Source organism: Lissotriton helveticus, chromosome 7, assembly GCF_964261635.1.
Source record: "Lissotriton helveticus chromosome 7, aLisHel1.1, whole genome shotgun sequence".
NCBI classification, from domain to species: domain Eukaryota; kingdom Metazoa; phylum Chordata; class Amphibia; order Caudata; family Salamandridae; genus Lissotriton; species Lissotriton helveticus.
In genome coordinates, this window is record NC_136068.1 from 1,638,710,555 (window position 1) to 1,638,725,165 (window position 14,611).

Genomic DNA, 14,611 nt, shown 5'->3' on the forward strand with positions numbered 1-14,611 from the left:
AACTTGCAATATCTGCACCAAGCACTAGACCGGAGTTTGCACAGCATGAGATCCAAGGCAGCAAACATCGGGCTTGGCCAGACCATAGAATGTACAGTGCAGCCAGGATTGCTAAGCTATTACTACGACACAGTACATTTTAGGCCCTTTTTTGTGAATGCATGAGCTAGTCAGGGCATCCCACTGAGAAAAAGCATAATATGCAGCACAGATCTGGTTGAATGAATCCTAAACATTTATAATTACTCTTGGCAGCAATATTTTCAGTGGTTTCTTCTGCAAAGTGCCATTATAAAGGGTTTGGGTTCTTTCTCTGGGCTTAGGCAGAGGTTGAACACGATCCTTTCATGAATGTCAATCAAAGACTGGCTTGTGAATTACATGCCATTATGATGGATGAGGCACTTAATTATAATTTCGAGCTAAAATAATGCTTATGTTTTCATCCATATGAGTGGTTTTGCAATGAACAGATCTTTGGTGGTGTGTTGGTGCATAATGAGTACTGGTTCAAACACCAGGAGTATTTACTCCTTATTTGGTATGATGGAAATACATCAAACATGATTTGTTATGGGGTGACAGACTATGTTAGTATTTTTCAGGCAAGCTGCAGACTGACAGGCTACATTTACATACTACTTCGCACACAACCAGTTGGGTATGGATAGGTTAGATGTAGCTAAATGCAAGGGTTCCTCTAAAAACACTTTAGAGCAAAATGCTAGTTAAAATAATATGTTGATCATAGTTAAATGATAAGGAATAGATCTTGATTCTCCATCTACCTAATCTTCAGGGTTTTACTGTTGCATAAGTAGAGATGAAGACCTACCATTGTGTATGTCTCATACTTAATACAATTTTATACCAAAACAACTATTTTCACATTGAACCTACTACTGGTCTGTGTCCTTTTTTTAATTAACTCATTGATTCTATAATGCAGAAAAAATTAAAGTACCAGTACATATTGTGTTTCTACTTGCACAAACCCAGTCTTCATGGTTCAAAAATGATAGTCTTAAGCTTCTGTGTTCTACATTTCACATAAACAGACTAAGCTGTGAAAAGCTCAGAATACTTACTGCAAATCTGGTTTGCATGCTTGAATCAAGCCTTTCATGCCCAAGGGGTTTCTGTTGGGGGCAATTATGAAGACGACTTACTCGGGCAGATGGGCTAGAGCTTGTACATTGAAAGCCTGAAGAATACTTTCTAGAGAGGTGCATTTCAAATCTTTGTGCTCTGTGAACTACCTCATTCCTGTTCTCCCCGCAGGGGAATCACTAGAAGACTGAAAGCTTAAGATTTTTGGGGTCTCAGCTTTGATAAGGAGTGCTTGGCAAAGAGAGTTACACCATCAACTTTACCACCCAATTAGTGCAGTGCTAAACATGTGGATGAGGTATATTTGAAACCAGCCTCTTTCTTACCCTACACCATTTCCGTTCCTGTATCATTAACTGAAGAATTCAGAACTTTCATACAATAGCAGTACTGATTTGTCGTAAATTATTCTCAGTCAGGGTGGTGAGTTGGCTCAATCATGATCAGAAATCTTGTACGGATTTTCCAAATAAGCCCCTGCTGAGTATATGCTGGACAGAAACGAATATGCTACTTACCAGTATGCATCTGTTCTTGGCATGTAGGGCTGCTGACTTTCACATCTATGCATAGATTGCCGCCTAGTGTTGGGTCCGGATGATTGCACATTGTTGTCCTGGAAGAGTCTTCGAAGTATCACGAGATAGGTGGCTCCTCCCCTGGACTACAGTGCGCATGGGCATCGACTCCATCCTCAGATTGTTTTTCGCCATTGTGGCAGAGATGGAGTGTAGTACAGTAAGTGATGACCATGTTAAGAGTAATTCTGAGTGTTGCAGCCGCGACAGGCGCCGGGGAGGAGGGCGGGCGATGTGAATGTCAGCAGCCCTACATGCCAAGAACAGATGCATACTGGTAAGTAGCATATTCGGTTCGAGGCATGTGGGCTGCTGAATTCACATCTATGCATAGAATACATAGCAGTCCCTCCATTAGCGGCGGCTGCCTGTCCCAGCTGCAGCAGTCTGAAAAAGTGTTTTGAGAACAGCCTGGCCTACAGCTGCTTGCTGTTTGGAGTGCACATCTACGCAGTAGTGTTTAGTAAATGTGTGTACGGTAGACCATGTGGCTGCTTTACATATTTCTTCTAAGGGAATGTTCCCCAGGAAAGCCATGGATGCCCCTAACTTCCGTGTGGAGTGAGCCCTTGGGGGAATCATTAAAGTGCGCTTAGCCTTTTGATAGCAAATTTGGATGCACTTAACGATCCATCTGGCTATACCTGCTTTAGAAATGGGGTTGCCTTTGTGTTGCGGTGAGAAGGCAACAAACAGTTGTTTGGTTTTTCTGAAGTCTTTTGTTCTATCAATGTAGTACATGAGAGCTCTTTTTACGTCTAGTGTGTGGAGCATTCTTTCTGCCACTGAATCTGGGTTTTGGAAGAACACTGGTAGTACTATTGTTTGATTCATATGGAACTGTGAAACCACCTTAGGCAGAAACCTAGGGTTAGTGCGTAGTACTATCCTGTTGAAGTGAATTTGGATGAAAGGCTCCTGGATAGTTAGTGCTTGAAGTTCACTATAAGTCTTAGCAATGTGATTGCTATAAAGAAAGCTACTTTCCACGTTAAGAATTGTATCTCGCATGAGTCGAGAGGCTCAAAAGGTGGACCCATCAGTCTGGTAAGGACCAAATTTGGGTTCCATACAGGTGCTGGTGGGTGCCTGGGTGGAATAACTCATTTGAGTCCTTCCAGAAAGGCTTTGATGGCAGGCACTCTGAAAAGCGAGAGATGCCGCCTATTTTGGAGATAAGCTGCCGTTGCGGATAAATGTATACGAATGGAAGCGTAGGCTAGATTGCACTTGTATAGCTGCAATAGATAACAGATGATGTTTTGAGTAGATGCATCTAGCGGATTAATGTCATTATTGGCACAATAAATGACGAAACTCTTCCACTTGGCTGCCTAGCATGCTCTAGTTGTGGGCCTCCGTGCCTCCTTTATGATATCCATACAGTCAGGAGGCAGGTTGAGGTAGCCAAATTCTAAGACTTCAGGAGCCAGATCGCCAGGGTGAGCTGTTGCGGATCTGGATGCTGAATGTCGCCATGGCTCTGCGTCAAGAGTGTGGGTGAGAGGCGCAGTCTTTGATGCGGTACCACGGAGAGTTCTAGAAACGTGGTGTACCATGGTTGGCGTGCCCACGTTGGAGCAACCAGGATGAGAGTCATCGAGTGTTGCCTCAGTTTGGGTGCCACCAGCGGTATTAGAGGTGCTGGTGGAAAAGCGTACACAAATTTGCCCGACCAGTTCATTCATATCGCATTTTCCTGCGACTGTGGATGTGGGAACCTGGCGGCAAAGCTTTGGCATTTTGCGTTTTCCTTTGTGGCGAATAGGTCTATCTCTGGATGACCCCACTGCTGGAAGTACGGGTGGAGTACTGATGGATGTATCTCGCACTCGTGCATCTGGTGGCTGTGCCTGCTGAGCAGGTCCGCCATCTGATTGTCCTTGCCTGGGAGGTGTTCTGCCATGAGGAAGATGTTTCTCTGAATGGCCCACTTCCACATGCTCTGAGCTAGATGAGACAACTGTGGAGAGTGTGTACCTCCCTGCTTCTGTATGTAGTACATGGCCGTCATGTTGTCCGTTCGGATCAACGCCACTTTGTTGTACAAGTGTACCTTGAAAGCCTTCATTGCCAGGAAGATTGCCATCAGTTCCAGAAGGTTGATGTGCATCTTCCTTTGCTGTACCGACCACAGTCCCTGCACTGTGTAGTGGAGTACATGAGCTCCCCATCCCTGGAGAGATGCGTCCGTTGTCAGAATAATCTGTGGCACAGGCTCTTGGAACGGTCGCCCCTTGCAAAGGTTTTGTAGATTCCACCAATGCAGAGTTGTACGCACGACCGCTCACCAACACTAGGTCTTTCAACTGTCCATGAGCCTGGTTCCACTGACGTTCTAAGCACTCCTGAAGCGGACGCATATGTAGTCTCGCGTGCGGGACTATGAAGATGCAGGAGGCCATCATGCCCGTCAACTGCATGAACACTCGTGCTGGAAGCGAGTGTTGGGGTCTGAATTTTTGTATCAGCAATTGAATGCTGTTGATTCTCACGGAATTTGGCTGTGCTTTGGCTGCCAGAGTGTCGATTGTAGCGCCCAAGTACTGACGTACGTGTGCGGGCTGAAGGTGGGACTTTGGATAATTCAGTGAAAATCCCAGGCTGTGAAGTAGGTGAATGGTGTGGGACATGTGGGTGGCACATTGCTGGGACAACTTTGCTTGGACAAGCCAGTCGTCCAGGTATGGGTAGACGTGGACACTTTGTCTCCGCAGGTGTGCAGCCACTGTCGCTAGGCATTTGGTAAACACCCTGGGTGCTGTCATGACTCCGAAGGGTAGAACTTTGAACTGATAATGTTGATTTTGAATGGTAAATCTGAGGTATTTTCTGTGTGACGAGTGTACCGGTATATGGAAATATGCATCCTTGAGATCTAGTGTTGCGAGGAAATCTCCCTGACTGAGCAACGGTAGGACCTGCTGTAACGTGAGCATATGGAAGTGTTCTGAAAGGATGTACATGTTTAGGGGCCTGAGGTCTAATATGGGCCTGAGGGACCCGTCCTTTTTTGGGATTAAGAAGTATAGCGAGTACACCCCCGTACCTATTTGTTCCACAGGTACGAGCTCTATGGCTCCTTTTTGCAGCATGCTGACAACCTCCTGCTGCAATAATTGCATATGCTCTGCGGACATAGGACGGTGTTTTGGGGGTATGTTGGGTGGAGTGGAAGTTAACTCCAGACAATAACCGTGCTGGATAAGCTGTCTTACCCACCTGTCTGTGGTGATGGATTTCCAGACTGGCAGGAACTGTTGTAGTCTCCCCCCAACCGGTGTTATGTGGTCGGGGGGCAGCGACAAGACGTCACTGTTTGTTTGTGGCGGAGGATCGGGAGCTGTTGTTTCCACGACCTCTGCCTTTGGCGCGGTTTCCACGATAGCCGCCCCTATTGCCTTTGCCGTAGGTGGTTTGCGTGGCCCCTTTATTGTATTGTGCGTGCTGGGACACCTGTCCTCTGGAAGCTCCTCTATTGTTGGCCCGACGAAAAGAACCACCTCTGAACTGCTGGGACTCAAGAGCTCCCATAGACTTTGCAGTCTGTGTCCTTTTTGATTTTCTCTAAGGTGGTGTCCACTTCCGGGCCGAATAAGTGATCAGGGTTAACTGATTGATTGAGAATGGTGGTTTGTATTTCAGACTTGAAACCAGAGATTCTCAGCCAGGCGTGCCTACGTAACATAACGCTGGTGTTAATTGCCCTGGCTGCAGTGTCAGCTGCATACAGTGCACACTTAATGGACGCATTAGAAATAAGTTTCCTTCCTGAATTAGCATTTCAGCTGCCTCTTTGTACTCATCTGGCAAGTGTTGTAACAGGGTTTCAAGTGTATCATAGTGAGCCCTGTCATATCTGGCTAGGAGCGCCTGTGTGTTGGAGATTCGCCAGACATTGGCCACTTGAGCTGCCACCCTTTTCCCTGAGGCTTCGAGCACTTTTCAGTCCTTGTCAGGGGGAGGAGCATCACACGTGGCTTGTGAATTTGCTCGTTTACGAGCATTGGAAACGATAGAGTCCAGTGGTAACGATCCCTTGATATATGTAGGGTCGCCAGGTGCAGGTTTGTATTTCTTCTCAATCCTGGGGTTTATTACTCTGGCACTTGTGGTGTCCTTAAAGATGTCTCCAGCGTGTCTCAGGACACCTTTTAGCATAGGCAGAATTTTGACAGTTCTCTCAGAAGTGGAGAAGGTGTTAAACAAGAAATCCTCCTCAATAGGGTCAGTATGGAGTTGGACATCGTGATTTTTTGCCGCCCTCTCAATAAGTGCATTGAACGCAGCTGTGTCTTCTGTTGGTGATGTTTTAACAGTATAGACATTGCTGTCAGTGTTAGGACGTGGTTCATCTGGGTCAACAGCGTCCGCCCAGGGTTCATTATGTTCGTCTGGATCAGAGTCTATAGGATAATTGTACTCCAGATTGTAAGCCTCCTCCGCATCGGCTTCTGAATGTGTGGGCGAAGTAAATTCTTGTTCTTGGCCACATGGGTGCAGAGGTTCCGACAGAAGAGGTGAAGTTGCTGAATCCCTCTTTTTCTTTAATGGAATCTTGTAGGACTCCATTGGCTGTTCTGGGACGAATTTTCGCTTGTGAATGGAAAGTCTACCAGTTTCAGCGTAGATGAATTGCCTCGGCTGGTCTTCCTGGAGAGGCGGTCGATGCTTTGTGGCCACTTCAGTTGTAGTAGACTTTTTCCCCATGGACACCTTCTTTGCTGGCTCGACGCCCGTAAGTGGCGCGAACGCTTTAGGTGGCACCGGTGGCGGCAGTATAAACTTTATCGGCGCCGACGCCTTTGGAGCGGTGACGACCGATTTTGGGGGTGGAGCGGCCTTTGGTTCGACAACCAGGCCTTTATCCTTTATACGCTGCAGCGAGTCCGACACTTGCTTCGAAAAAGAGGCGGATGGCCGTATTGACTAGAAGGGATCTTTAGAGCCACGTTGTTTTGTGCGCTCGATGTACTTGCCGACTTTCGGATTGTCGAGTCGACGCTTTGAATCAATAGCGTCCTGCGCTTTGGCTCCTTTAGCGGCATCAATGGTTTTCGGCGCAGACGTCTTTGGGTCGATGTCCACTACCTTTTTCTTCGGCGCCCCGGATTTCGGCTCGACCCTTTTGGGTGGCTTATCCGGCCTGATCGCACCCTGTGGCTTCGTCGAAGCAGGCGGCTCAGAAGCCTTCGAAACGAGGAAAGTTACTTGCACTTTCGGTTTAGTTTCCGGTGCTTTCGGTTTTGTGGACACTGATGTTGTTGGTTTCGATTTTGGTCGATCAACAGACAGCTCTTTAGAAATGTCCGTAGCCGGGCTTTGAAGCAAGGCTGTAGAACTACTTGTTTGATCTTGGGTAAGGCCTTGAGGCGATCCCTCGACCTGAGCCTTATTGAGTGTCTTGGCGCAGTCCTCCGAACCAGCGGTCGGGCCTAGCTCTTCACTGGAGCTATCGTCTACGGCCCCATAGTGCTCATCGTCGTCTCCTACCTCGTCGACGACTTCGATATCCTCGACCAATTCTTCATTTATTGCGTCATAGTTGGAGTCAACCTCCGACGCAGGAACCGACTGGTGCTCCTGAACTTCATGCTCGACCCCTTCGTCGTCTTCAGCGTTGAAGATGTTGACTGGGTCAGGCGTTGTGTGCTGGGCCTCCTGGCGCGCCGCAGGCGAAGTGTTTTCTTGGACCGGAACCGAGAACAGGCCATTCAGCTGGCCTCATCGTGGTCCGGAGACAGGCACTTGTTGCACACCGGATGGACGTCGATATGAGGGTACTTGGAGTTGCAGACTGGACATCTTTTGAACGGGCTCCGTTCCATTTTGTACGTCGACAAGGCCTACGGCGCGGACGTTCGGCTCGAAATTGAGCTGGAATGAGTACTGGGCACCGATCGCAAGACAACACCGACGATAAGTAAAGGCCTTTTGGCCAAAAAGAAAGTTTTCTATCGATTCCGAACTGGAGTTAACAAATATGCATCCGAACCTGATGGCGGAAACAAACAATCTGAGGATGGAGTCGATGCCCATGCGCACTGTAGTCCAGGGGAGGAGCCACCTATCTCGTGATACTTCAAAGACTTTTCCAGGACAACAATGTGCAATCATCCGGACCCAACACTAGGCGGCGATCTATGCATAGATGTGAATTCAGCAGCCCACATGCCTCGAACAATGCACTTTCCACTGACAGGCAAGGAGGAGAGAAAAGAATTTTAAACCAACAGCGTTTGCTGTTAAAAATAGATGATCTGGTATTCTCCTTGTAGATTCAAAAAAGAAAAGAAAAAAAGATCTGAGTATTGTCTGCGGGACTGTCAACATGGTGAAATCATGGTGGTCTAATGGCTACCTTAAAATAATAGGGCACCATTTTTCTCTTCGCTAAGCTGTATGCCAATGACATTTCCATTTAATTTTGTCACGGATGAAAATGTAAAGGACATTTTCAGAGCAGCAAAGATTTTCTATTTTTCCAAACCAATTTTTAATTTTCAAATAGGGTTTTAATATATTCAATGTTTATTGGTTTTGAAAATATGGCAAATGTAAAGTTAATGTTGCTCGTTTACAGGCACTTTTATATTATCTTATTGGAGATTTCTTTTTTATCTCACTGCTTTTAATAATGTTCCGGTATCCAGTATGTGGGTGTCACTCTTCACTGTTAATGAATAAAAAAAAAGAAATTCTCGTCAAAGACTTATACAATAATAAAGGAGACTATTTGCTTGCCTTAACTAAATCTGTGTGATTTGTTTAGCTGGAAAATTGGGCGGTTGCATGGTACACCACTGCTTCTATGGACAAAAGCAATTACATATGTTTACAATCAGGGTGGCATGGGTGTGTAAAATGAGAAAGATTGAGCGATAAAAGGCTAAGAAGTAAAAAAAAAAATGGAATCAATAGGACTCTGGTCATCATAGAAGGTGTTGTTGCTTTAAGGAGAGCAGGCTTAAAACAGGAGGTTAGACTACACAGAGTACAACTGCAGTGCAAGACACCATGTTGTCTAGGACATAGGCCAATGCATAAAGCATAGAATCTGAAGTTGGTTTGTTGGCAACTTGTTGTTGAAACTAGATATAAGGTTTTTGAAAGCTTAATTGAAATCGAGCCCATATGTATTCTATAAACAGATTAAAGTAATTATGGTTTGCAAAAAAACCATGGACACAAAAAACAGTAAAGTTGCCCTGAAGGTCCCTACAGAAGACCATTTTTAGAACGTAAAAAACCATCATCATAATACCACTTGTTTAGTGAAACAAACACGGTTAGCATTCTTAACGTAATTTTCAATAATGTCTAAACAGTATCAATTCAAAAATTTACATTGAACCTGCCTATTCTAAGCGAGGTAGGCAGTACTTCGTGTGGGGGAGATGTGGGGCCAGAAACATTCCGGGACAGAACATCCGGCAAGGGGAACATGGTAATGGCTGTAAATTTAAACTATAAAATGAAAGTCAGTCAACAAGTAAAAAAACACAGTTCCAATTTTATGGATTGAATAAGCTTGTCTTAGTAAGGAAACACTCAAGGTTTTAGAGTGTACACATCTTTTAAGAAACACTAGAGATAAAGAGTTTGTACCAATGGCATAAATAGAGAGAAAGAATAATAAAATAAATCTTATGATACTTCGTAAAGCCAGTATCCATGCAGTTTAAAACTCTCTGTCATGCCAAGACTAATACCCAAATAGGCTTTGTGGGTCCACATCTTCTCCAGCATGGCTGCCTGGAAAATCTAGGCTAGCTAATGATTAACATCACAAGAGTTGAGTAAATACCTGTGGGCTCTGCATCTCATAATCCGTGTGAGCAACTGCACTGTTGTAGTATCTGTTACTGTACCGATAATTGCGGTTGTCATTGGAAGAACCACTTGATCCTCCTATGATGCAAATAAAAAAAGGAAAAAGTTACAAAGCTGCTAAGAGTTTAAGAGTAACTAAAAAAAGGACAAATAAACAGTAATTGATGGGAGAGGTGTTAAACACAAAATGGTGGTAGACCATTAATTTTGGACTAGTTATTTGTCAAATGTGGTGCTCAAAGATTAAGAACGTATAATATATGAGAGAAATTAGGTCTGCTGTTTAAAAGGAAAACATAGGATTTGTTTAAAAAAAGCCTGTCATGTCACAACTTGCTAAAGCTAAAACAAACCAACAACACATTATCAACAAAAAAGTAAAACTATCATTTAACTCAAGTCTAACAAATCATCAGATACTCATTTGAATGACATTTTTGTTGGTAAAATACTGCATATGCATTTTCTCCTTAATCTTATGATTCGCTCTTAACATGACCTTAACATGCATCATCAAATTCAAAATTTGTTAGAACTCCAAAACAGTCCTGCCAGGAATCTACCCCATTAAGCAAATATACACATATATCCTAAGTTCCTTTATGGAATTTGCAATAATTAAGAGCAAACTTTAACCTCTGTTACATCTTATTGGTGGTCTCTGCCTTCAGCAAATAAGATTCAAGTATGCAAGGGACTATCTTGTTCTCAGAATCTTATGCACATTCTAATACAAACTCCAGACAATGGAAATCTTGAAAGTCGCTCTCATCGTGATCTTCTTGGAGGAAAGGAATCCTCAAATCCGTTTTTGATTAACAATTGGCTGGTATCAGCCTCCTTCCGCTACCAAGAAGTCTTGAGGAAAGACCGCAATGAGGGTCTACAGAAAGCTTTATGCTTTCAATTATTTTCTCACATAATGCCCATTGACGAAACCCTCAGTTGTTTCCAACAACAGGTACAAGCTGATTCTGAAAGTATTAGAGAACTATTATGCTTGGGTTTGTTCAAATATTTTCTTGACCCTTCAAGATTGTGATAACCCCAATGTCCTCTACAGCTAGACTCCATGTGTCAATGGGTGTGTAAATGGACCTTCGTTGGTAGATACTCCTTAATACGTCCTGATTCTGCAAATAAACATGATGTTCACACCTAAACTGGATCCCACACATTTTAATATAACACTAAAGGCATACACAATAACATTTCCAAAAATACTCTCATCTCATAGTATTTGTGTAGGTCATGTATGCTCAACTGTCAAAACAGCCACAGTTACAACTCTATAAGCTCTGCTCACAGAAATAGTCAGGAAATATTCAAACACTAGATGATGATAATTTTCTTTGCTCTAAAATACATGTGATGTAGCTGCTCATTTTCAGAGTGAAGGTTTTTAAACAAGGATAGCTCATTTATTAAGGTTCTAACTATACAATAGGTATGGCATGCAAATATCTTCAGACTACTCTGAGCGGGAAACTTCTGTGACCACTGTGAACCAAAACAAAGGTACTTTAGATTCAATGCTAAAATACTGGATATCAATAGGCAGGTTATTTCCCTGAATAGATTTCATTACAGAACAAAAAAACATGAGTGTGCTGGGATAGATTCATCAATAAAGTTTTTTTTTTGCATATATTCTAGGGTATTTGGCATCCGGTGATGTTTCAATGTGCTGTAAAATCACGACTTCAGGGGATGCTCAGAATCAAATGTTTTTGAGCAAAACCATCAGGATATATATATATATATATATATATATATATATATATATATATATATATATATATATATATATATATATATGGTCCAGCATCTAGCTGGTTATTCTGTTGAAGAACGAGTTACTTCTCTTCGGAAACCGCATTATCTGGTCGAGACCATCTAGCTGCGGACTCCTTACGTTTCAATTTCCCAAGTGTCAGGCTAGATCCAGAAACCTTTGCTCGAACAAAACCCATTGCACGCGCCGAAGAATGGCTCCATTTAGCTTTGTGGGACGGCGTCGGTTATGACGTGGAAGTCACCTAGATAGAGGCGCCACCCAGGCGAGTGAACATCAGCACTTTGATTTTTCCAAGGCAGAAGCATAGAGTCACGAGGTAACGGACACAGTTGTGTGCAAAACTAGGGGCCTGAAAAGAGTAGTAACTCTAGTCCTAGCAAAATCAGTCCACCAAGGGGGATGCATGGGTGGGGCTGTAAGAAATCTGCAGCTAGATAAAGTCTCTACCAAATAATGCATTACCAAAGGTAAGTAACTTGTTCATCAGATAGAGAGTTCTAACTGCAGATTCCGTACCTTTGAATTAGATACTCAAGCTATACAATCCCAGCAGTGGGTGTGAACCAACACCCAACACTAGGAGGACCGAATGGAAAAAATGCCCGTCACTGTGGACCTGACTGTCCAGGCAGTAGTGCTTGGCAAACGTGTGCAAAGAAGCCCACATTGCTGCCCGACAGATGTCCAGTCCTGGGACACCCAGAGCCAAGGCCGCAGTCGCAGCCTCTCCCTTGGTGGAATGTGACCTTAATACCTCAGGGGGCTGCTTCTAAAGCAGAGAACAACCCTGTGAGATATGGTCCTTTTCGGCACTGCCTGCCTCTTCCAAGCTCCCACGTACCCCACAAAAAGTTGGTCGTCCATCCGGAACGCTTTAGTGCGGTCAATGTAGAACGACAACTCCCTTTTTGGGTCCAGACGGTTGAGATACTCCTCTTCCTTTAAGGGATTCAGAGGTGCAAAGAAAGTGGGCAGCGTGATGGATTGTCCCAGATGCAATGGAGTTACAACTCTTAGCAAAAACGAAGCAAGGGTTCTGAAGCACCACTTTGCCTGGGAAAGACAATATGTAGGGAGGCATGCAAGATAGTGCCTGCAACTCACTCACCCTCCAGACAGATGTTACGCCCACCAGAAAGGTTGTCTTAATGGTAAGCAGCCGAAGGGGACAATTGTGTAAAGGCTCAAAGGAAGCACAGAAGGCAAGTGAGGATCAAATCAAGATCCCACTGCAGCATAAAGGGCGTAGGTGGAAACAAGTAAGCCAGCCCTTTTAGGAAGCTATGTACAATTAGAGACCTAAAGAGATGGTTAGTCTGCTGCAAAAAGCGGATAGAGCAGAAAGATAACCATTAAGTACCAAATGCAGATCTCTGCTAGGCAACGGATAAAATGAATAGAACAACAGAGGAAAGAGAAGCAGAAAGAGGGTCAATAGACCTTTCTGTACACTATAATCAGACCTTGAAAAATCCACTCCCAATTGAGAGATTTTATCAGGTCGAGCTATTTTCAACATTTACTCGTCCGTGCTGGCGAGTTAACTTAAACTGAAAGGAACAGGTGTTCTGTTCATTCAAAAAGTGAATGAGCAATAAAAATGCCTTTAAGTCTTGTTTATGTCTTGACACATTTGCTTTCTGTTCAAGGACAGAGGTCAAAAGCCAGTTTGTCCTTTTACTAATTGTTGCTTATCTGTTCCTGGAAATTGGTGTTTAATTTTCTCTCTCTCATTATAGTTAGTGCTTTTTGTCAAGTGAGTTATCTGACAATAATTGTGAAACAAAAGGCTATAAAATGTCAGTTTTTGTTCTAAACATTTAACCAGCTTGTAAATGAAAAGTATTGAAAAATGTATCATGAATTATGAAAGAACGTTTCTTTATAATTCAGAAGTGAGATGCAAACAAAGATTTATATAGGAGCAAAACAAATCGGAACACTTTACTTGGTGATGTGCAAATGACAAATATTAGTAGAAACTCTATTTCCAGATATTGTCCAGTATATAGTTTTGAAACCAAGTCAATGGGAAATTCTGTGGCTATTTCAATGTAAAATCTTGTGATTGCAAATGAGTGTGCTTCTACTAATGCTTAAGTTACACATGTATTAAAAGTAAGTTTTTAAACATGATTTGGGAAAGCTCTGAGCTAGAGTGAGCATCTTGAACTTGTCCTGAGGAATAGATTGACAATTCGAAGATCTAAAATGGGCGGCAACCCTTATTTCTTCGAAATCAAAAAGTAGTAGGAATAACAGCCAGCAGCCTACTTCTGAATCCTTGAACCTCTCTATTGCTCCCTTAGCCAAGAGAGCTGTAACATCCTCCTGGAGCAATTTTAAATGATCCTCCATCAGTCGGTCTTGATGTGGCTGAATGGGAGGAGGAAAAGAAAGGAAAGGCAGAGAATAGCCTGCAAGACACTGGTCTGGGGTAGGGCCAACGTGGCTGGGGATAGGGCCAACGGGGCTGGGGATAGGGCCAACGGGGATGGGGATAGGGCCAACGGGGCTGGAAACAACTTCTGTTGCCACAAAAGGGGTGACAGCTAGCCAGGCCACGAGGTGTAGATGAGAGGCCCAAGAATCTGGCCATCCTTGAATCTCACTAGGACCAAGACTGCCTTCTGCACAAAAAGACTGGTTCAATCAAAAGGCATTTCCATCAAATGTGCCTTAACATCCCCATAGAAGCCAGGCGTGGCACCTCAAGATCAAAGTCGCGGAAATAGATTTGCCCAGCAAATCTGTTCTATCAAGGCCACGTGGACCTACTGGCGAATTTTGCTGTACCTCTCCCTTCATAAGTGCCTGAGAGAGCACAGCCCTGGCCTCCTCTGGGACTTGTGGCAGCACTTGCGCAAAAGTCTCCCAAAGGGAGTGGGAGAGATGGTCCAATAAGCATGCAGTATTCACAGACTGCAATGCCAAGCTGGAGGAAGAAAACATCTTACCAAGTGAATCCATCCACTTGGATTCCTTATCCAGAGGAGCAGAAGGGAACGTGCCCTGGGATGTAGAAGCCTGGACCACCATGCTTGCGGTTTGCGGCATGAGCAGCTGTAGATACACATGCAGTGCAGAGACCGTAAAGCAGTTATTCCGTAAGCGGTGGTTAGCCACAGGATGCGCTGCGGACTGAAAAACGGCACCTAGTAAAGCCTGGCCAATTTGTGCTTGCTAGGACATCCACACAGTGGTGTTTGGTATATATGTGTGTGGAGGGGGCCGAATAGCTTCTTTATAATTAATCAGCTATAGGAATGTTACCAAGGAGCGCTATGGAAGC

General features: G+C 44.1%; 1 protein-coding gene across 1 annotated transcript in view; it reads right to left on the reverse strand.

Moving 5' to 3' along the window:
• LOC144770632 (dual specificity tyrosine-phosphorylation-regulated kinase 1B-like) overlaps positions 1-14,611 on the reverse strand; it is a 431,276-nt gene that overhangs the window by 13,354 nt on the left and 403,311 nt on the right. The window contains exon 10 of the mRNA XM_078655322.1: positions 9,496-9,599. Coding sequence (XP_078511448.1) covers positions 9,496-9,599 — 104 coding nt within the window. The remainder of the gene's footprint in view (positions 1-9,495; positions 9,600-14,611) is intronic.